Here is a 24100-nt window from a genome sequence, read left to right on the forward strand (position 1 = left end):
CGCTTATACTTCAGTCATTTTATTACGTTCAGTGACGTTTTAACCTAACTCGTCACAAAAATTAATTAATATTTTTAACTTAATGAACTTATTGTAATTAAAAGAAAGAAATTTCTATTTTTAATAACTTGTCTAATCAATTGCTTCGGTCTTAAAATCATTGTTTAGTGATTGGTCAATAATTGTTACATTTCTTTACTGTTGAGTCTAACGGTGGTTTCTCCGTGAGTAACAGATTGGTAAAAAAGTTCCTTTGCATTTTACATGAAACTTTGGTACAAGACTTTCAAAATATGAATGTAAATAAAACATTCAACATAGGAGATGTTTCGTTCGATGATTTTTTGCCATTTTGTAGATAGCATAATCCATTGATATAGAAATTTTGGAACTCTTGACAAAAAAAACTACATGTTAACCTATCGTTGCCTAAAGAATTCTGAAGAAACTGAAATCATACATGACTGATACGTACATAGATACATTATCACCTCCCAGGAAAAGTCCCTTAATTTTGCTGAGTGGCTAAATATGTGTGTGGTCTGGCGTTAGCGTGATGATAAATCACACCCCTTCTATTGATTAACTCTTGCAGTTTTTTCTCCGAATCGATTGTTTTGTGCGGCAGTAATATCTCATGACAAACAACGACTTTCTTGTCCTACCATAAACACAAAGTTATACTGGGGTTTGCTGTAGTCTGTAAGGTCTGACAGATCTCCGACGGCTTTGTTCGCATTTTATCATCATGTGTGTAAATGTAAATGTGTATCTTTTAATCACGAGTTATCCATTTTCCAAAACAATTCAATTTCATTACGTCTTAATAAATGGTCACAAATGAGGAAACAGCTCGTGGGGTACCCAAATAACAAGTTTTTTTTACACACCCAGCCTTTTCCGATTGAGACAAAACTGTTTTACAGCCATTAACATACCTAACTTGATTCACTTTCACAAAACTAACGTTCATTTTTCAAAAAAATTCTAGAATGAAAACGCTTTAACCAACTTTGTTTTTCTCTTACTATCCTGCATTACGTCCAAAAAATTTAATACTTTTTGATTTTTTTTTAAATATATAGAACCTTCATTTGATTAACACATTCTGACAGTTTCTTTCTGTTGTGTAAAGTAAAAATAGCTCAAAGCAACACTTTACTATTTTCTTCTATCAGTTTTTTTTAAATGTTGCCTTTTTAATATTATTGCAACCAGCCAAACAAAGTAGTACAAACAAAGATATTTTATTACAATTTTATATATATTATTTGCGAAAAGACTTTTTCCCCCATCTTGCGATAACTTTGACATTTGACATAAGCTTTGTGCGTTTGATTGAAATTGGTGAAGGTTGAAATGTCGTTTAAATTTTAGCTCAAAATTCGAATTTACGGCTGTGGTACGATAACGAATAACCACAGATTTTATAAGACTTGAAGAATCGTTTGTTTCTGCTAAACAGAATCTATAACTGTTTTCGTATAAAAGGCAACTTTCAATCAAAGTAAATTTTTACGAATGGGATGGAAATGATTCATATATTTATTACAAATTAAAAAAGCGAATATCTAATATCTAAGTATCAGGAATAGTTTAAAATTTTTCACAGTATGTAATTATTATTTGAATCATAATTTACCGAAGGAAATCAAGTTTTGGGTTATTAGAGGATACATCACACTTAGATCTCGGGAAGGGTCCAAATGACCGGTACAATTGAGCAGCATTCGCTTTCGCAAGATCCGAGACGTATTAGTTCGAACGACAACTAAACTTCTAATTGGCCCGAATCGAATTACTAAATGGGGAATTGAACCCTCGATACAGCACTTAACAGTAGCGAATCCTTTTAACGGTTTGGTGAAGACGGATCCCTTTTGCGAGATGATATTCGCCAATTAAGGGATATGAGACGACGACCTCTGTAGTTAAGATGTACCTTGTGTTTAACTTGATATCTACTATAGTTCTCTCAACGTTTATCAAATAAATTTTATAACTTATTCGTTAGTTTGTCTAAGTAAAGTTTAACTAAGTTTAGTTTTAAATTAATTGTTTTAAAGAAGTAAACGAATCTTTGTCGCGTTTTTAAATATTAAATGCTTTGATGAGCCAGAGGATAAATGTTCACAGAATAATCGCGGTTAATGCAATAATAAAAAGGATTTCTTAGTTTGGTATACTAAATAATTATTAGACGTTCATCTTATATATCTTATATAACTTCCTACGTTGATTACTACAACGTTATCGAACAATTGTTAAGGAATACTGAAATTACGAAATGTGTAATTTGAATCCTTCTGTTAAATATTAATGAGAAATTTAGTACTCATAGAAAGAATACAAAATAACGTTGAATATTTTAGATTATTATGATTGCCATCAATAATCTCTGATGTTTCTGTTATTTTTAAACAGCTGTTCGTAGTTAGTATTTATAAAAACTTATGTAGATAATAGTAAGGTTGAAGAGTTATAAGGTAAATTACAGTAACTTAGCTTTTTATACAATTTTCGCTGTTTAATTTAAACCTATTTAGCAATATTTTTATACTTGTATTTCCAATATGTTGTACATTTTGTAAATTTTATTGAAATGATTATATAATTTACGCGACACTGAAGGAATTTAAACATTATTTCCTCAAAGAACACCGATAAATGAAAAAGAATTCCAATGCCTTTACGAGAAACCACAAGATGCGCCTGACGGTGGTACGTATTTCCAAAGATCACAAATTAAAATTAAGTTTAGGTCGATGCGGACCAGAGCTTGGTACTTGAAACTATGCGAGTAGTCCGGTGCGGCGGCAAGACGCTAGCGAAGCACTTTGCTTGCCGATAGTTCTAAATTAGCCAAAGAGACGAGTTTCACCGTGTAATAAATCTAAGTTTAACGTGGGACAAAGTTTTGCTAAATTATGAGACTTAAGATTTCAAATTACTAAGAATTCTGTGTAAATTAAATTTGTACTCAAATTACTTACTTAAAATAGTAACTTCTGCCTACTTCTGTCTTAGTCGCTAAATTATTTTTAAAAAGGGGAAGGTGTAAACATTTTGTTACTATGTTTTGTTTACATTACTTCAAAATTGTTATATCAATTCACTTTTATTCCATAAATGAATTTTCGTTAAGGATTCGTAAAATCTATTTTTCAACTTTTTACTTTTTAATTATCATTAAAACTGTCGGTACTGTTAAATATTTAACACATATTTCATTTTCAAAAACTAAAAATGTCTTAGAAATAAAGTAAACGTCGATTAACTCAAATCAAGTTTGAATATTGTGTCACCCGAAGACCTCTTTGGTCATCGTGCGGCAACCGTCTTTAGAAGCATTACTGGGAAATGCACTAATGCCCCTCCGATACCGTGGAAAACTGTTAAGGGGATGGTTAGGGGCTTTCTAAGACATTGATATAATTAGTGCATTGTGCCTCGCTGATGTCCTATACTGAACGATAACGTTATTTGCATTTAATTTATCGATTCTCACGCTATTTGCTACCTTATTGCTCTGGCAACACGGATAAATGTGTTTCACAATGTGTTCAAATAAATTTATGCAGAGCATAGGGAAGTTTGCTTCAAGTTATTGGCCACATGCAAAGGGGTCATTATCATCTAGAAAGCACACTGAACGCTTCTAAATTGGATGTCCAGAGCTTAAATTCAATAACTTAGCATTTAGGGAACCAAGCAAATTTCTGCTTCACAAATAAAATGTGTACGTAGTTTTACATTTAAAATCCTAATATTAACTTACATTTTTTTAAATGATCTTTTTTGGATTTTTTTTTTCATATTTTTAGCAGAATCTATTTTATTAGATTTTCACAGACATCAAGAAATAAGCAAGTTATGGTCAACGAGCATAAAGAAATGTTTCGTAGCATTAATTCTACGCTGTAACTGCTGTAGCATTGGAAACGTCGTTACGACGAGTCTACGGCTTTGCGAATAAATATGGATCTTTTAAAACGCGCCGCCTCCTAATTGCCTGAAGATGGGCCAGAGCCAATTACGGCACAAACGTTCAGTCCAAGGCCCCACTGTGCCAGGAAATGGAAGCGATATAGCGTCACTATCGCTCCAGTCTGGTTTTGTTTATTACTGGTGATGACGACATGACTTGACCAGTTTACGTAATACTCCTACTTACTATAACACGAAATTTTTTTGAAACAATGAACCTAGTCTATCTTAGTCGCTTTATTATCATCATCGTCATTATCATTCAGTCATATGACGTTCACTGCATAAAATAGGCCATTCTCCATAAAACCACTCAGAAGCGGCCTGTCTCCAACGTCTCCTGGCGATCTTAATAAGAACGCCTGTCCACCCTGAGGGTAGACGCCCTACGCTGCGCTTTTTTTTACTCTCTTTCCCCTATGTTTGGGAAGGACAGGGTGTTTTTTTGTCTTATTAATTTTTTTTTCACTGACTTTTCATTTTCGTTCTCTACGATCATTCTTCACGTAATCTATCATTCCATTCTTTCTTTCCACAATTCATTCTATATTTTCTTTCGTTCTAATTCTCATTCATACTTCGCCTTCATATTTCTCTATTTTATAATTTTGTTTACATTAATTCACATTTTTATTACGCTTACTCTATTAATTATACTATTTTACGAGTTTATTTTTGAAACATGTTTACTTTTGGCATCTTTTAACATAGAGGCGATGTTTATTTCATTTATTTTTACGCCCAACCGGCATTCGGAGTTGACCCGGAGTCCTCCGAATGCGGGACAGTGGGCTACCAAGGGGACCACGGTATGGTCCACGCCCGGTTCACAGAAGCACGAAGGGCCCTCCTTGAGCTTAAACCGGTAAAGGTACTTGGATAACCCCCCGTGCCCCGTGAAGAGCTGGACCACCTTCGCTGCGCTTGCCAATCCGTTGTATCCATTCCAGAATCTCATCAGCCTCAATGAGCCCACCAGCAGTCTTGTCTATGCGCAATAGGCTGGATTGCCACTTTAACTTGCCACTACTCTGGGTTATGTCGGCAACTTTCTTTCATCAGCTTCGTTTGCTCTCAGCATTTTAATGCCAAGAAATAATAACTAAAACAACAAGTTATAGTAACCAGGGAGTCTTTAAGTAATAATAAACCAATTATTCTAGTCTATATAATGAATTTCCACGATTTCTTGTACATCTAAAATCCCTCATCGTTGATTGGTATGGAATAAAACTACAAGTTTTATATAACCTATATGGAACAGACAAAACATTGCATGGTTTATTAATAATGTAGAGTGCAATGATAAAATACTAATATAATGTTACTCATAAATACTTTTATAAGTAATGTTATATTTATATTATAAAAATAAAACCATGTAAATAAGCTATAGCAGCGAGGCAGCCAGAATTTCTGCATAAGCTATGTTATGTTGCGGCTATGATCATGCACATTAGCCTTATGATAGTATGCGCTTGATGGTGTATATAGGGACACGCGGACAAAATAATCCGTGAGCATTGAACGTGTGGAGATTGTGGAGTGCTCCAATTAATAATAATAATATTCACAGAACGCAATTAATTCGATCAATGCTTATTATGTCATTGTCGTATTGACGTTCCTATGTCATTCTTTTTTCTCATAAATTTAAATGACGTTTGTGGGGTTGCCCACAAACGTTTATATACATGAAAATAATTATTAATTGTGTTACATAAAAAATATTACATATTTCAAGACGTATGTAAAGGCATCATGAGCATAGTTGTTATGGATTTATTTGTATCATACATATAAAAAAATTAATTAAATATTTTACATACTAGAGAATTTAATAATTCAAGATGTAGTAGGCATGATTTGGCTAACAGATGTCGGGTAAAGGTTTTTTAACGGTTATTACGAAAAACAACCTCGTACCAGGCTTCACTCGATTGTTAGTGAGACTCTCAACTAGTTTTACCTACCGCGTATCACAGATATTTGTGTATATTGTTAAAAAGTGTTTACATGGAATGTTAAATGTTCGTTAAATTACCACGAAAGCCTTTAAAGAAAATTTATCAACAGATAATAAGAGCTTACAAGAAATATCTGTAAAACAACATTTAAAATTTGCTTAGTGACAATGTAATCATTACTAGAAATGCATAGTTTAAATAAAGATTATTTATTGTTGTTAAAATTTATAATACGTTAGGAAAAATTTATTCATTATTTGATATTAGGACCATTCTATTGTCAGGTCAATCACACGTCAATGGTTAATAATAAAAACTAAAATACTACAATCGAACGTTGTTTTTTATTAAAAACAATTATATGAATTACTGCTTTAATATTATTTGTGGATAAATTAATTAATAATACGTGAGTTAAAATTGTTCATCTGTTGGACGTTCTTCCGGGCCGTGTGTCAGGTTGGTAATGTACGCGGTAGTTTATGTGGCGTGCGATAGTCGCCGCGACAGAGGTTATTCGTTGCGCTAATGTGCAGCTGCATCTCGTTTGCATTTCCCACTGAACACAACTTTCCAGCTAGCGACTTTGATAAACAGATACCATTTTACATTCGAAGAAAATATTTCAGACTTTTGATTATGTTATGCAGATCCATTTTATAATTTATTTATAATTACTACTTACATCACATATCGATCTCTATTAAGTGAATCGTTTTTAGTCACTCATACTGAACACTCGAGCGCACACACAACAGACATATACATTGTTTCTTATTTTTACTTTAGTCCCTTTGTTGGTAAATATATAATTTAATTATTAAATTTACAAAATTAATTACTAAATGACGGATAAGAATTCTAACTCCTGTAATCTAAGTCTTCGCCTAGCAGAAAGTCAGGAGACTAAACAAATTTATAATAAAAGTGTTGAAGAAAAGTATATTATTATTAATACCTAATTTCCTTGGATATGCCATAACTTTGGCACAAGTACAGATTTCGCTTATCTTTGTAAATAGATTTCTATAACTTTGTTTTTTTTTTAATTTCATGTGTAGTACATTCATTTTTGAAATATATGTTTCTCACGTAAGTATAACAATAAAAAGTAAGTTTAGAAATACCTTTTTTATTATTTATTAAGATTCGAATTGATTATTAATTTACAGCTGTATAGAGGAGACTAGCTAAGATTGCTAGGGAAGACAACACTACATTTAATTAAATATGTCAATTTCACATCACACTTAAATTTATGAAATAATCATAAACATAGTAAGTAAATTTTTTTACAATTAGGAAAAACTCTTGATGTCATCAATTAAAGATATTTTCTCTTTTTCGACAAGATATGAGTATTTCTAGTGAGGATTACACGAAAGTAAGTTAAAAACATTCTTTTCTATAACATGCACTTTTTATTACAAATTTTTGAGTGAATATCATGAAGCAGAAACAGAAGTTTTATTTGAAGAATAATTAATTATCGTGGCTTAATAAGACTATAGATCAAAGATATATATATATATATATTATATATATATATAGATATATATATCTTTACTACAGTACGACCATCAAAAATACTTCATAAATTTCACCATCATCGCCATGGTCTCCCCCAAAGATCGCTAAAATAAATTGTATAAATTCTAAAAAAAATTGTCATGTTTAGTTCGAATAATATATATCGATAGGTGATTTATGTAGGCTGTTCCATAAATGATAATCTGCAAAAAGCACGAAATCGATACCAAGAAGAAGAAAATGATAGTAAGCAGAGAAAAAGACATCAATCATATTTACTGGAAGCAAGAATTAATTCAATGCATACACGTTAAGGTTCTTAAAAGATGCCGGATGCAACGAGCTTGCTACTGGTCCTATTGGAAATCCATTTGGAGTGGCCTTTGTTCTGCAGGGCAAGTGTACGTTGAATAATATAAAAATTGTGAAACATCTAATAACACAAATCGTAACAGCTACTCCAAATTAATATAAACTTTAATAACTAAAAACTTTAATAAATAAAAAATACACTGGTAGTAAAAATGAATAGCTTAATGATATATATAATTAATGTATGGATAAAATTCATTATAATCACTAGTGTATAAAATAATATTCAAGATTTTCTGAAATTCTGGTATAAAAGTAGTTATTAAAACTAATAATAACGAAGCCAAGAATGAACCTTGAAAAAACTGTACAAAAATATAACTGGAAGGGAGACGGGGCAACGCAGCTTGGGAAGGCAGCGGGATCTCGCACTATTTTCATTTCGTGTAGTGCCACATTTAATTTTGTTGAAATTCTAACGTAGCTTTGCAAAAATGTCAACTTTATTCCGCCTCAGTCAGCCATTCTCGTTTCTCTCGAATGTTTCGCTTCTTCATTTTCAGGAATGTTCCGCAATTTCGCGACGGGCTTTGAAGAACTATAACTTCGGGAAACTTACCGTAACTTTGAAGATGTGGCTTCCGACAAAAATTTATCAAAGCGTGTTTAAATTTTGTTACGACTTCTTTCTTGATTTTACTGGAGTTCGTTAGTGTAAATAATTTTGCAACATATACATTTCGGATATATTTTTATTTCAGTAGATCGAGCCGGTAGCGCGGTGTGGGTGGGGGGCCCACTAGGTGGACCGACATAGTTAAGGTCGAGGAAATTCGCTGGTTGCGGGCAGCGTAAGATCGGTCATCGAGGCGATCTTTGGGGGAGGCCAACGCTTTACAGTAGGCGACCATCGGCTGATAAGAAGAAGAAGAAGCTTATTATTGTTAAGTTTAAGCAATTGATATTATTGTCATCGGACAACACTGGATGCTGGTCGCTTTCAATCGGTCCTGTGATTCGATTCCAATTGGAAATCTGTGGGGAGACCAGTAGACGCCTAATAGCCGAAAGCGTTCACAATGATGATTAAAATATTTAATAGTTTTACGAAGAGAAAATGCTATTACGTAATCGGCTCTTCCTCCTTAACGGAAGCTGCTAAAGTGATACCCGCGTCTGCCTCTGCTCGTTTTTGAAATAATTTAACTAAGACTTTTGAGAAGAGCGAACTGCGGTCGTCAATTTAGACTTACCTCCATCATGGATGATCAGGTCACGGTTTTTACCCTCACGGCAAAGCGAGGTCCAGTTTTGGACAGAGCAATTAACATACATTACTATACAATATTTTTTTAACGTAAACTACACTTTAAAATGTAGACACATCATATCGTTTTTACTGTATTTTTTTTTATTCGCTATTTCTCAAGCTGTGAAGCTCTTTATATTTTTAATCATTATTTATTAATATTATAGCTTTTTATTCATTTATTGTCTATATCTTATTTATTTACCTTAAAAAATATAACGATTATATAAAACATTTCGTTATCAATAAATTATAAGTAGCTGGCAGTATAAAACATGACTGGACCGCAAAAATATTTAAAAACATTACTTTTAATCATGTATAGCCAAATATTTATCATTGATGATAAGATTATTTTTACTAGAAGTCTTAGACGAAATATGTATCGTTGAAATGATATTTTTAAGCTGTTTGTTTCACTTAAAAGACATTTTATTTGTTCAAATATAGCCATAAAGGTTTCAATTAAGATTTTGAATTTAACTAAAATTATAATTCATAGGTAAACGAAAAACGAGTTGAGTAAATATTAAAAAGAATATGTTAAAATAGATAGAGAATAATTGTGCATTTGAACGATAGAAAGCGGTACAAATCAATAAGTATTGTATAGCATATTTGTGAACGCTGGCTTACCGATCTAATAACCCATCTGAAATTCATATTGAACGCCGATCGTATAAAGCGAGTACACACAGTAAAAGGCTGAGCTCCCGCGGGAGGTGGGTCTGAAAGGCCACGAGCGATAGCACTCATCGGTAGAATAAGCCTGTTTCCCGACGTCGAGGTTTAGGGATGCGACATCGTCTCAATGCTGTTTTATTCTGCTGCCATCAATACTTAAAATACTTGTGAACGATCTAGTGATGTTACTTTAAAAATAGTCGATAAATGTTTTCATCTCAACTCGAATTCTACATTCACACGTCTTGAATAAATTTACCGCAAAAAGAAGAAGTATCTTTTTGAAATGTCTTGCTGCGATGGAATCTTATTTAATTTAACATCACGTGGGTACGACTCTTACTAGGTCTATCGAAGTCGCTGAATACGAGGCAGCTTAAGATCGGTCATCGTCGATCTTTGAGGTTATCAGTTTTAAAGGAAAGTTATTGCTTTAAACAAAGTTTTTATAATTCGATATTACTACAAGTGTTATGAAATTTTTATTCTAAATATCCGATCTAACATAAGTTAAAAACTAGTGTGTTAATTTGGTTTATTGACCATTCCATTTATACATTGTTGCAACAAGATTTAAAATGAAAACTAGCGTAGACTCGAACAAAAAAATCAAGACGTCACGAAACCACATAACATGAATATTAATAACAACATAACCATTTCTAGTACACATACAGGGTTGTATGAGATGTTCAAAATATAGTAAGTAAAATTTTTAAACTTTGAAACATTTCGGTGATAACTTATCGATAGATATCACAGAGATTCGTTTTTGGTATAAAAGGATTGATGTTTGAGGCTGAGGCCAATCGTAGCAGAGGATTGAGACGCAGACAAAGGTCCTACGAGAACTGATTCTTTGCGGCAATATTTCAATGATTTTAAAACATCGATTATATACTTCGTAAACACAAATTATTGATTCGGCAGTTTAAAAAGCATGTTAATATGTTTTTAAACGAAAAACATGTAGTCACATGCCCTTCTTGGCAATATATATATATATATATATATATATATATATATATATATATTATATATATATATTATATATATATATATATATAATATATGTATATATATATTTTATATATGTGTGTGTGTGTGTGTGTGTGTGTGTGTGTGTGTGTGTGTGTGTGTGTGTGTGTGTGTGTGTGTGTGTGTGTGTGTGTGTATAAAGATCTAGATAGATATCTTTATACGACTCGACTATTTTATAATTATTGTTGTGTACTATTTATTATGTATCATATATGTATTAATTTATCGTTCATCCGATTCAATATTTTTTCAATAAGTCGGAAAGGCCGAGAAGTCAATATAGCAAATTATCGTCATCTCATTTGGTCGGGTCAAACATCTTAACATATGAAGGGCAGGTCCTTGGTGCGCACAAATAAATACGCTCCTTGCGTATTATATTTCTGTGATCCCCGGGTATTAAAGATATGGAAGGGTCAGCAGTGGATCGGTCTAAGACGTACCCTATAATTCACGTACCTTTGCGACCCTCTCAATTGGTATTAGATGTAAGTTTTATTGTCTCTCATATTGTTTGAAAATATTTGGTGTATTATATTTATTTTCATACATTCATGGTTTTTATATATGGCCCAAACAAAAGACTATTTTTTTAAAATAATTAATATATCTTTAGTGGGCAACTGAGTACGGTATAACAATACATTCCCGTGTAATGTCTCTGAAATATTATGTAATAAATTTAAGAATGTTTTTTTTTAAATTCTTATTATATTGTGAAGGACTTTTAAGATAAAATAAAGCTTGGGAATAAATCGATCAGTTTGTTAAGGATATTGCAAAAGTGGCAAGAAAAAAACCCATCTAAGTAACGAAGTCTAGGTTCTTCTTAGAGCAGGGCTCGATTGGAACCCTAGTGGTTTTAAGTTAAGGGTGTTATTATTGTTAATATTGGAGCTTAATCTGATCCCAGTTTCTACCAAATATTTCTACCAATAGTAACCGTGGGTTTAATCATTTTAAAAAAGATAATTGCATAGATTATAATTGCATATTTAAGAGTCAAAAACAAACATTTTTTTTATTTAGTTGGAAAAAGGTTTTTATGTGAAATATTGTTTTTATTTATTCATTTAAAATACTATTTATACATTTTATGCATAAGGGCGAACTTAATGCCGAAAGCATTCTCTACCTGTTAACCGTTAAGTGGTGCAGAAATAAATTAATAAAGGTAGGTGAAACAGGTCAAAATCATAAAAGACGAAAATTAATGCAAAAAAGTGGAATCAATTTATATATATATATAGATATACTTATGTGTATTACTTACTATATATACGTATACCATAATATATATTTAAATAGTTACATATACTATTTACATAAATTTGTTAAATAATAAAATTAAATTATAGTGATGATTACGATTGTACAGGCTCTTATAAATTTTACTACAAACAGATATTGTCCAAGTCTATTAGTGTATATATATATTATCTATGTGTATTTATATATATATCTATTTATACAAAATTTAATATACAACATTTTCATATACATCATATATATAATTGTAATAATAATTAATAATAAATGTAATAATAATAATAATAATAATCATATAATTAATTGATTTTAATTTGAATTTTTGGCAATCAAATAAAAAAATTTGTTTAAAACAAATGTGGAACCATATGTTAGTTATCTTATTTGGCTGTTGTTTTACCATTACGTCTTTAGTATGTTTATTAGTTTTTATACAAAAAAAATTGTTTAAAAATATAACTTAAACTTACTATCTAAAATAAATCTTGTATTATAATTAACAAACAATTATATTAAAAAAAGTTTATTAAACGTGGAACTATTTTTTAAACATCGTTTGTCGTGAGTGTTTGTGTTAAGAGATAAAATTGTGCTTTCCGACGAAATATTTCTTAAAATGGACGTTACAATCCAAAATCTCTAACGGAATAGCGCCCGCAACACTTTAAGTCTAAGTAAGTGGCGTTCGGCGGCCAAAGATTTGCTGGACCGTCACTAATGGGCTTTATCCTTATTTATTGAACTTGCCGCAGGAAGCAAATTGTTACGATACAAATTTTAAAGTCTGTCTTATTTTTAAACGATACTAAATTTTAAAGTTAACTTATAACAATTGAAATATTTGTATCAACAGAACTGGTAGCTTGGTGATTAACCTGTGACTAATAAGTAAACGTCTTAAATTATTTACGCAATAATCATTTTGTATGGAGTATATAAATCGTTTGTGGTCACACACGGTAAATAAAAACATCATTAGAAAACCAGACCTGTGACCAAAAACCGGAAGATTTGTAATATATACCAATCAGATCAGGAGTAAGATTCCTCCTAAAAGGCAGATTTGTATCTCAGCAGTGAGATATTAGTAAAGCTACGATTTAAGGTCTACTTTTGGAAATAAACTTTCAATGTAATATAAAATATATAACTATAATTATCTGATCTATTAATCTATTTAGAGCAATTGAAGCAAATTGATTTTGAACAGTAAATACAGGAATACCCGTGTGAGTAACAAAATGGGAGTAACGGGAAAAAAAATAATTCTTTTTTTGCATAGTAATATCAACTTTAGTTGATTTGAACAGTGTACTTATGTACGTTATGAAAATAATATCAAAAGAGCCTAAGTCAACAGAAACAAGGAGCGAATTGAGCCTCTCTATAAAGGTATTCCTCGGCTTAGAACACGCTACGAGGGTTGCAAGTGTGTCCTTACCTAAAAACCTTTGCAAAAATTCAATAGTGTTTTTACTGTGATGAATTTCACAAACATCCTTCATACAGTAGTTAAAACAGTTTATCCTTAAGATGTAAATTCATGAAAATGTTTCGTCATCGCTTGAGCCCATAGGCAGCCATTGCAAGATATAAATTTCCTTCAACGATATCTATGGGAGATATACCATAATCGCCACGCTCGGAAGGCGGATTGGCGATTGCAATGGCATTATGGTACACAGAGGACGGTGCTACCCTTCCTCTGGTAACTTGTTTGTGGGCAGTGGCAATCGTATAAAATTAATGCACTAAGTGTGAATAATTTATGATTATATTACGAAAATCGAACCTGTGACCGACGATCGCAGGTCTGTCCCCTACCGCTGGCTTCAAAAAAGTTATTACGCATTTTGTTTCCAGTTTTTATTTTAAATTTTTTTTATGCAGAATGTAGTTTATATAATAATGATAGTAATAGTGATAGTATATATTACAAAGAAGTTTATTGTAAAAGCGTACGTAATTATCGACAAAGGAGTTGCAGTTTCAAGGAGCCTAATGGAAGGTGTGTTATTATTTACGAAAACCAGCGTAGACTCGTACAAATAATCGAGACCTCACATTCACGAAACCTCATAATGTCCTCGTCTTGCGATTTAAATATGGAGAAAATTAAACAATCGATGATCACAAAACAAGGTTTGTATGATTTAATAAATATAGGAATATTTTTTTTTATTAAGACAATATAACGTGACACTACAGTTATAATATCATTCTAATATTGTGACCTATATCTTTTTGCAGTGTTATATAATCAAAGTTAGCTAAACGAAGACAAGAATAGAGACGACGTAACATCTGTATATTGATTAGACGCGAATAAGAGGCTTTATTGTTGAAAAGAATGAAACACACTAGGCATCAATAAAACACTTGAATAAAGTTAGTAATTATAGGTTAATCAACTATTTTAAAAATTACTGTAAGTAATTTTCGCATATTCATGTAATTTTAAAGATTGTAATTTAAAATAAATAAAATTGCTTTGTTATAACAAAATTTTACGTTAACTCTATGTAAATTGATTCCAAAACATTAAGCAAGTCGCGTATTTCTTAGAACATCTCGAATTGTAATCGACGAATCTTATCAAATGGGGTGTTCTCCTCCCCCTTCGAGAGCTCGCTGCTATCTTCAGGGGTGAAAGCAGGGCCTTTAACAGGTCACAGCGGACTTCAAACGAGTTCAGACAGGCGTGAAGAGTCGAACATGTCACGCTCTCACAACTCGACACCTGTGTTTAATCCTGACGCACTTAGGATTTGCGGGCAGGATGTGACACGACAAGACAGATTGGATGCTAAACTGCATTTTGCTTATCGATTTACAAGTCGTTGTTAAAACGGAATTTTCTAAAAAGGTATTTAATTTGTCTTTACACTATTGCGATTGCTATTTTTTGCCCTTAACGCTAAATTACTCTTTTCTGGTTTGCAACCTCATCTTCAATGCGTGTTCAACTTTATTTAACGCGTATTCAACATTAAATTAATTTATTCAAAGTACTGTATTCTATTAAAATAATACAGTATAACACTTGATTTATAAATGATTCACAGTCTTGCTGTTTCGTATCAGTAACAAATAGAATATTAAAAAACGTGAAGAGAAACTGATAATACTTGGATAAATTGTAAAGAAAAATTTGTTGAAAAAAACGTTGTCTACAGTATACGAAAGCATTTTCATGTTGAGATTCGTGACTAACATTTCAAGCGAAAACTGTTTCTTTGGGTTTGACGATAAGTCGATACGTCTAATCAGCGATAAGAAATTGTAGATAACCGTAAAAATATACAGGAGGTTACATAATAAAGTAATTTAAACTTATATTTAACTTATATTCGTAATTATGTATAAAGATTATTACATTAGCAGATGATCGTAGAACGACTTTTTAAATATATGGTGTCATTCAATAAATACAATGTTTCGTGTTTTTTTTTTCGTAATTGCAGTATTAATAAACATAAAGCATAACACATCGGACATGTAACAGAAATATTTACTATTATTACAATACACTAAACTAACACCAAACACCCTTCACTAAGCAATTCTGATTTTATTGAGATTAGAAACATCCTTTATCTAAACACTGTCGCACGCAAACGAAGCCCACCTAGTGTCATCCGCAATACACAAAGATAGTCGTTCCATTACCAAATTGTATCGTACGGCTAAACCACACTACATAAAAGTGAAACGAACATTTTTATAAACAAATCAGTTCCTTGGATGCAGTGGTTTAATATTTTTCTATATTAAAACAATTTCAAAAGATTTTTGTGATAAACAGTAACATGCGTAAAACAAGAAAAAGAATACATTGATTCTAATGGGTAAGGTCGTTTACCTATTTTTATTTTTAACAAATAATTATCGTCATCATAATGTTGAAGCCGATGATCCCAAAGATCGCTATGATGACTGAGCTTGCCCTGCCACATTCAATAACTTCTAGGCTTTGGCTATTGTGTTGACTATTAATAAATTATTATATTTTTTTCCGACATACATAATTAAACAATATTGTTTTCATTCAAACAAATATGTTATAGATTATAACCAATAGATTGATAATTAATAGATAATAGTGACAATCTCAACAAAAATTTCAGGAGTTGCTGCGCTGTTCCTTGGGATATGGCTGCTGCCAGCGACGGTTACTGCAAGTGTCCTGCCAAATTTAGAGGAGAACCTTGAGGAACCCCTATGTCGTACATATACTCAAAATGAACTTTTGTACTTAGATTGCTCAGACCGTGGACTTACAGAGTTACCGGAAAAACTAGACTATGATGTAAGCACGTTAGAAGTTTGTTTCTTTTTAAAAATAGAGAAAAGTTTTGCAAAGAAATATTAGTATCGTGTATGTTCGTAAGATTGTTAATAAATTTTACATTAATTTAGCACTAGAAATAAAGATAACCTCGTTGTACGATTCTCTTGGCTTCATAAAATTAATAACTCTTGTTGGTATTTGTGTAAATTATTATAATACACTCTCAAGTAATGTGTAACAAATATAATAAATACGTTAAACTAAAAATTTATGCAAAATCCAATAACACTGTAAAAGATTTTTAAATGATAGTAAAGCTTGAGAATGAATTATTCTATTACTATATTAAGGATGTGGTAAAAGTGAGCCCGAAAGAAAACCCATCTGAGTTTGTTGTGAGCTCATCTCTGATCTGAGCGCGTTCGGAAGCCTCGTGGCTTTTAGTTAAAGGATACCATTGTACCTGATTTTAATTTCTAACAATTTGAGCTCCTCTGGCATTCTTCTAATGACGCGCAAAAGTGATCACTGTTAATAATTCACTACTCATTTATTAATATGTATTTATGTTAAATATCTGTCTAAAAATAATAAGACTTAACAGCAAAAACAACCACTGCATAATAACACAGAAACAGGTCCAAGGCATGGAATCAGTCAGGCAATCTCTTAACGTAAAAGTAAATGACATTTTTTCGTAAGAAATAACTATAATCCCGTTAATTCTGAATTTAGTCTCTACTAAAACATTGAGAGCTACTACAAGACTAGAGAATAAAAAACTTTTTTACAAATAAAAGATTTTGAGACAAATATTGTCTATAATTGAATTATTTTTTATAATTTCAGGCACAGGCGCTGCTGTTGTCCAATAACAACTTCGTCTCGTTCCCTGCACAACTTGAAAATTTTCATCGGATCGAAATATTGGACATGTCAGGAAATCGATTAAGAGCCCCTTTGCCAAATTATATGACTAAATGGTCGAATCTTCATACGCTTAATTTGTCAAATAACAATTACGATAAATGGTTAGGTAACGATAACGAATATGACATCAAAAGACTTGATTTGTCCAAAAATAAAATTAACAGCATTGACGTGAAAGCTTTTAACAAGATAAAGAATTTGTCTTTTTTAGATTTATCCGAGAATAGAATCTATGATTTGCCAACGTCCGTGTTTTCAGATGCGAACAACTTAGATACGCTTATACTGTCTAGAAATTATTTCTCCGAAGTACCGAGCTTCCGCTCCCAGTCGTTGAGAAGTTTAAGTTTGAGTTACTGTCAAATCGCAAATATCGATACCGAGGCACTTACAGGAATGAGTTCCTTACTAGCTATCGATTTGTCTATGAATGAAATTGAAAAAATTCCTGACGGGATCGTTTCTAGTACTCTTCAAGAAATAGATTTAAGTTATAACGTAATAAGTGTAATAACGGATGACACTTTCTCCGCATTGCCGCATCTGGCAGTACTGGATTTGAGAGGTAATGAATTTAAAGAGGTTTGGTCATCCTCACATTTTGCTTCGAATCCTTTTCTGAGAGAAGTTCATGTGAAAGGAAACCGTTGGAGTTGTGAAGGATTCAGCGTTAATTTATTATTGACATACGAATTTTTGACTAAAGAACCTGCGAAGGTAGGAGACGTTGCGTCACTTATTTGTTATTCGCCGTCCAATGTTACACAGCTCAGCTGGCAACAGGCCTATATACTGACGTGGCGCCCGAACGAGATATCCAAACAATCGTATACGGCGGTGGCAGTGTTTATTGGTGTTATAATAGGCATAGTCGTAACATCATGTTTTTGCAGAGGAATAATGTCCATTAACAAGCACACTACGAGACAAACCACGGAAACTACCACTGTGAATGGTCCGAGCATCGTGACTCAACCGAGGGTTGAAAGCGTAGTGATGAGAATTCCTCTCGGAGATGATTTACCCCCAAGCTATGACGAAGCTCTTTTGATGCCACGTCTCAATTCATCTTTCCATTCATTACCGGATTTCATTGACGAGGATGATAATTTAGTTCGTAATCACCGAAGATCCAGATCAATCGGCGATCTGACAGAGTCCAGACCGAGACCAATGGATAGACGCTCAATCAGACGAACTGTTGAAATAAGTATTAATTAATATCAGTAGAATTTATATGAAATTAAGGTAAAGTAATTAAAGAAAAATATTTTCTTATAAACCAGCTTTACCGCTCCTTATTGCGGCTCATTCCAGTTCAATGAAACGAACAAAAGAGAAACATTTTTTTTACTGACTGGTTTAAATTTCAATTCACATTATGATGTACAATTTAAAGTAATCCATCTACAATAAAGCATGAAAAAAATGCTCCAATTTACAGACATTTTTTTTATATTTCTAAGATATTTATTTAAACAAATTATATTAAATAAATGTTAATATTAAATAGTATTTAAGTTAAATGTTTCATTAACAATTTTTTTGTTAAAATGATAGCGTTTCGCGGCATTTTTTACTTTCAATTCAAATAAAGACTAGTAATGTAGTATTGAACCAAAAGAGGACGCTGCTTCAACTAAATCAGTGTATGAAACAATTAATAATGATATGTATTACACGTAATTTATTTAATTAAAAATTCAATCCTATAAAGAATTTTTACTTTCGTAAAAGTCAATTATTAATCTCCTGTTTTTTTGTTACATATGATTTATTGCATATTTACTGATGGGTAGATTTTTAGGTAATTTTACGATTTAGATTTAAAGATAAATTTTTAATAATGCGCAATGGTCAGGACTTACGAATATAGTAACGTAACTAGTTTTATACAGAGTAAGATCGTGTATCATTTTACGTATGATATTCGTTTTCTTGCTTTTGATAGATAAAAGCAGCACTTGTACCATACAGATAAAACAAAAATAAAATAAAACTAAAACAATATTATTACATTTGTTTAAGGAAATAGTCAATATAACAGATATTACACATACATAAACAGATATTAAACAGACTTTATTTTAAAAACAATGACGGGGCTGTCTGAAATTAGCCGTTTTTGAAAGCTGTAGTTATGTACATAAAATATGTAAGCCATCGTTATAAAATTCAACTGATGTATGTTCTTTAATGTCGATGAAAAAATATATTTTCATGTACTTATTGAGTCATAGTTCAAAAGAATTAGTCTTTTTTCGAAAAATCCGAAAATTTCTTACATTAGATTCTTTCGAAATCAAAAGAAACGTAAATTTATAATAATTTTTGGGACATTAAAATTATTTAATTTTTAGTACAGCGACATCTTTTGTGCAGTTATAGAATCATTGGAGTGGCAAAATAGCCTTGAAACGTATGTAACATACTTTCGAACGCATTCTACTATTAGTCCCTAGATGTCTCTGATTTATAATATTTCATTAACAAGGTTGTATTATTTTTAGTAAAAATAAATTTTAAATTAAAAAAAGTTTGAAAAAGTTTTTTTTTATTTTTTTTATTAAATAAAAACCGTAAATTTGATTTTTTTAAAACTTATATTAAAATTAAAGCTAATAGAAGCTTGCAAATTTATAAATGTATATATAAAAAATATCACAACCAGTATTCTAAGAGTTAGATGGTGTTCAATATATAAGTGATGGGTGATTACATGATCTGCGATTTCGCAAAACTTTATCATTGATAACGCGTCCGCTTAATTCGGTTCATACAATGTTATCTCGTGCTAGAAGTCACACGTTAAAACTGTGTAGTCACAGAATATCGTAAAAATGCTAGGCCCACCGACTAGCTTCTAACCATCTGCTTATTCTACCTATATCGTTTAGTGCAAAATTTTTATAGTGTACTGTGCTATTTTCTAACGTGTATATTGTGTTTTATTACAATTTTTATAAAAAAAAAGTTCTGTTTGGTTGTGATAATCTTGGTACTCAAGAAATGTAATTTATATTTGCACATACAACGGCAAGTAAATATACAGTTTTATTTATTTACATTATTGGTTTATTTGACCATAAACGACCTTATTTTCAAATTTTGCTACACTTTGTATCGAAATTTCACCAAACTGAATATTAAATTTATGTTTAATTAATTTTCCAAGTGGCTGTGTGAATCATAAACAAGAATAAGGATTATCAAGAAAATTCCTTCTGACTCATGATAAGAATTTTTCTAGATACTAAAATATTGAAAGGGAAACTGACGCTTATTTTCCAATTCAAAGGAAATTACGTTAGTGACCAATCCTGCCAAACTGTTTTTGCAGTGCACGAACTAAAGGTGCGTACATGAAATCGACCTAAATTTAAGTAGCTTACAACCTGCGCGTTTATCGAATAGAGATAACAATGATAAAGTTGTTGATATTTATTTCATGGCAAAATGTAATGTGAAGATGTACCCACGAATTAAGGCCAAACTAAACCTCTTTGGTAATGTAAACGTGACATGAAAGCAGTTAACGAAAAACGCAGGTGTGCGAGTGATTCACGGTACTTCTGACCTCCAGTATTGATGTTTTGAAATTAAAATTTTCAGGTAGTTATGATAGAAAAATCTGCGGGATGGTTTTACTACAATACCTCCTGTTGCTCGTGTTGGTAGCAAATGCTGAAATATCGGACGTAGATGGCGGAGACGGAAACGATGTTTGCTATGTATGCTCGTGCAGTGCCGACAAGAACATTGTCGACTGCTCGAAAAGAAGTCTGGCTAGTGTTCCGGATAGCATCAGTGACATGGTAAGGCGTTATATTTATCTATTTTTTATTTTTATCAATTATCTTAATGCTCCATATTAAGTCTCATTCAATAATAACTTAACGTCCGTAAGGTTTTTTTTCCGATGAATTTGAAATATAACATAATATAAAAAATCGTTTATTTACGAAAATTTTTCAACTTTTTATTGTACAGCAATTATAAAAAAATTAAAATGATATTACACAGATGTGCACACCATGCAGATGTCGAATTTTTAATCAAAATTTGCCATAATATTTTGGCAAAATAACGAATCTCTTATATTAATCACAACAGGAATTTTGAGTTTTAAAACTGCAATCCATTGGATAGGCTTTGTATAGAACCTGCTTCTTATAGCCTCGCAAAAAATAAAATAAATATTAAAATGCCTGATTGGAAAGACCAATTAAAACATATACGATTAAAAAATTAATGTTTGCAATGAATTAATTGTTTTGGTGGCTGTTCTATAAACGACACCCTTATTTTTAAACTACAAGTCAATTATATCTACATCTATAGATGTAAAAAGATTGTTTTACCCAATCGAAAAAAAATCTAAAGTTCTTACAATGGTTCATAAGTTTTTTTAAGGAAAATATATAGCTCTTATTTAACCTAGACGTCAAATAAGATCTATTCATTACTTAACCTCAAAAAATAAATTAATATCATTAAATACATTTGTTGCTTGTGTTACATGTGTTATGGAATATTACATACTTCATTTTCACTATACTTTATATCTAAAAACTGAAGCACTTAATGAGAATCTAATATATTTTTCAAATATTTCTGTCTGAAATCTAATAAATTAAACGTAGACATTAAAAACATTGAACAAAAATATATTTTTTTCCAGGTGACGAGCCTCAACATGTCTAACAACAAACTTTTGGAATTCCCACAAAACATAAATAGGCTGTATAAACTTATCTCTCTCGACCTTAGTAACAATCAGATTTATTCACTTAAAGCGGATGCTCTTGACAACTTGACATCACTGGAACTGTTAAACTTGTCGCAAAACAACTTTGATTCGTGGCTTAACTTAAATCCTAATGAGGTGCTCCAACCTGCCACGAACTTGAAAATTCTTGATTTGTCAAATAATAAGTTTTCTACTATGGAAAATTTAGCAAATCAAGAACTTTTAATTAGTCCTTCATTAGAGACACTGATTTTAGATAACTGTAGAATAACTTCAATAAGCGGTAGGTCACCGTTAAGTGGATTGATAAATATAAGGGTATTTAAAATTAACTCTAATCCATTGTCAAGGATTCAAGGTTTAGTATCTCCAACACTTAAAAGTTTTTATGCTAGTAATTGTCAACTAAATTCAATTAATTACAGCGAACTTTCATATTTACCATCTTTAGTATATTTAAAACTTTCAAATAACAATGGTTTAGTTCTGTCTACTTTATCAAATACGATCATATCCGGCTCACTAAGGTATTTAGATATTTCATATTGTAACATAATGCATATCAATCTTGCTGGTTTTCCGAATATAAGAAAAGTTTTAATATCACATAATGTGATTAGATTTCTTGAGAGCAACAATTTTATTAATAATTCTAAATTAGAATATTTAGATCTATCATATAATAGTATTGGCTCCCTTAGAAGTGACACATTTCGTGGACTAAGTATGTTAAAATACTTAGATTTGTCATGGAATGAAATTGCTAGCGTACCAGAAGACGGTTTGTTGGAAATGCCTTCGTTGACGCAACTTAGACTGCGCAGAAACTATTTGACAAGAGTTGGACATATAAGATCAACGTCAGTTGCTATTCTGGATATGAGTTACTGTGAAATTAACACCATAGGTAAAGATTCCTTAGAAGGTTGGCAATCGCTTATTGATATTGATTTATCGCATAACTTACTATCACACATACCAGAGAGTTTGTCTTCAAATACGTTGAAATATTTAAATTTAAATTACAATAGAATAAATACTATTACTAACTATACTTTTTTCATGTTACCACGATTGACCGGAATGGGTTTAATTGGAAATCGATTTACAACTATTTGGAGTAGGTCATATTTTCAATCTAACCCTTATCTGGAGAGGCTAGATCTGAGCGATAACATGTGGCGATGTGAATGTGCAGACGGTAATATGTTTGACTTTTATGAGTTCCTTACATTAGAACCTAACAAAAAAGAGGAATCCTATAATCTTATTTGCAACAGTCCCGTAAATTTGGTCGGACAAACATGGCTCGAAGCGTGTTACTTCACATGGAATCCTAGTGAGAAAAAAGCGAACACTGACAGTTTGATATGGTTTATAGTTGTAATGATAGTAGGGCTAGCTTTGTGTTTAGTGTTAGTAAATGGAATAAGGAGAACAATGAATCGTCGATTAGCAGGAATACAAGCAGAAAGAGTCAGACAAGTCGAGGAAGCTAGAGACAGATTGCGACAGTTAAGAATACGTGCCGAACAAGAAGCTTTATGCAACACTCCGGATCCAAGGGATTTAGTAGCCCCGCCTACTTACGACGAGGCTCTCTCAATGCCGAAACTTAATATTTCATGTCAATCCCTATGTGAAGTAGGAACCGGACAGAGAAAGAAGAGGAAAGGTAGACGAAAAACAAAATCTAGTGGCGATCTGCTAGAAGAGACGGAAAGAAATGGAAATTTATCAATTGGTGATGAACTAGAGTCATCTGAGGCAACAGCGTCAAGTACACGTCGAAGACGTCGTAGAAGACCTAGAAACTTTGGAAGCCATGAGATAACCGAATTAGACCAGTCTCCAGGGATACGTCGCAGGCGAATGTCTGAGTATGGTATGGTTGGTGCTAGCGACAGTGTGACTGTTGAGGTGGAAGCAGAGTTGTCACGCCCTCTACAAATCAGGAATAGAAGGTATTCCATAGACGATGATGAACCTAGAGAAAGTGATTTTTAAGTTATTCATTATTTATTTTCCTT

The 24100-nt window shown here is 31.9% G+C and overlaps 1 protein-coding gene across 1 annotated transcript; it reads left to right on the plus strand.

Moving 5' to 3' along the window:
- Window positions 1-15773: 15773 nt before the first annotated feature.
- Window positions 15774-24100, plus strand: LOC137926662 (protein artichoke). Its single transcript, XM_068770334.1, has 5 exons — window positions 15774-15947; window positions 16227-16408; window positions 17240-18530; window positions 20933-21135; window positions 22002-24100. Exons 1-5 carry the CDS (start codon window positions 15944-15946, stop codon window positions 24075-24077), a joined length of 3756 nt encoding a protein of 1251 aa, XP_068626435.1. The 5' UTR covers window positions 15774-15943; the 3' UTR covers window positions 24078-24100.

The sequence above is a fragment of the Battus philenor genome, unplaced genomic scaffold (genome assembly GCF_028537555.1).
Source record: "Battus philenor isolate CCGP_79_NKW_IND1 unplaced genomic scaffold, ilBatPhil1.0.hap1 SCAF_3, whole genome shotgun sequence".
In the NCBI taxonomy this organism is placed as follows: Eukaryota; Metazoa; Arthropoda; class Insecta; order Lepidoptera; family Papilionidae; genus Battus; species Battus philenor.

What these genes read in the sequence shown, in the direction of transcription:
- LOC137926662 (XM_068770334.1), top strand. An exon ending in CAGACGAACTGTTGAAATAA is followed by an intron (nt 18,531 to 20,932) that starts GTATTAATTAAT and finishes TAAAATTTTCAG; the next exon opens with GTAGTTATGATAGAAAAATC. An exon ending in CGGATAGCATCAGTGACATG is followed by an intron (nt 21,136 to 22,001) that starts GTAAGGCGTTAT and finishes ATTTTTTTCCAG; the next exon opens with GTGACGAGCCTCAACATGTC.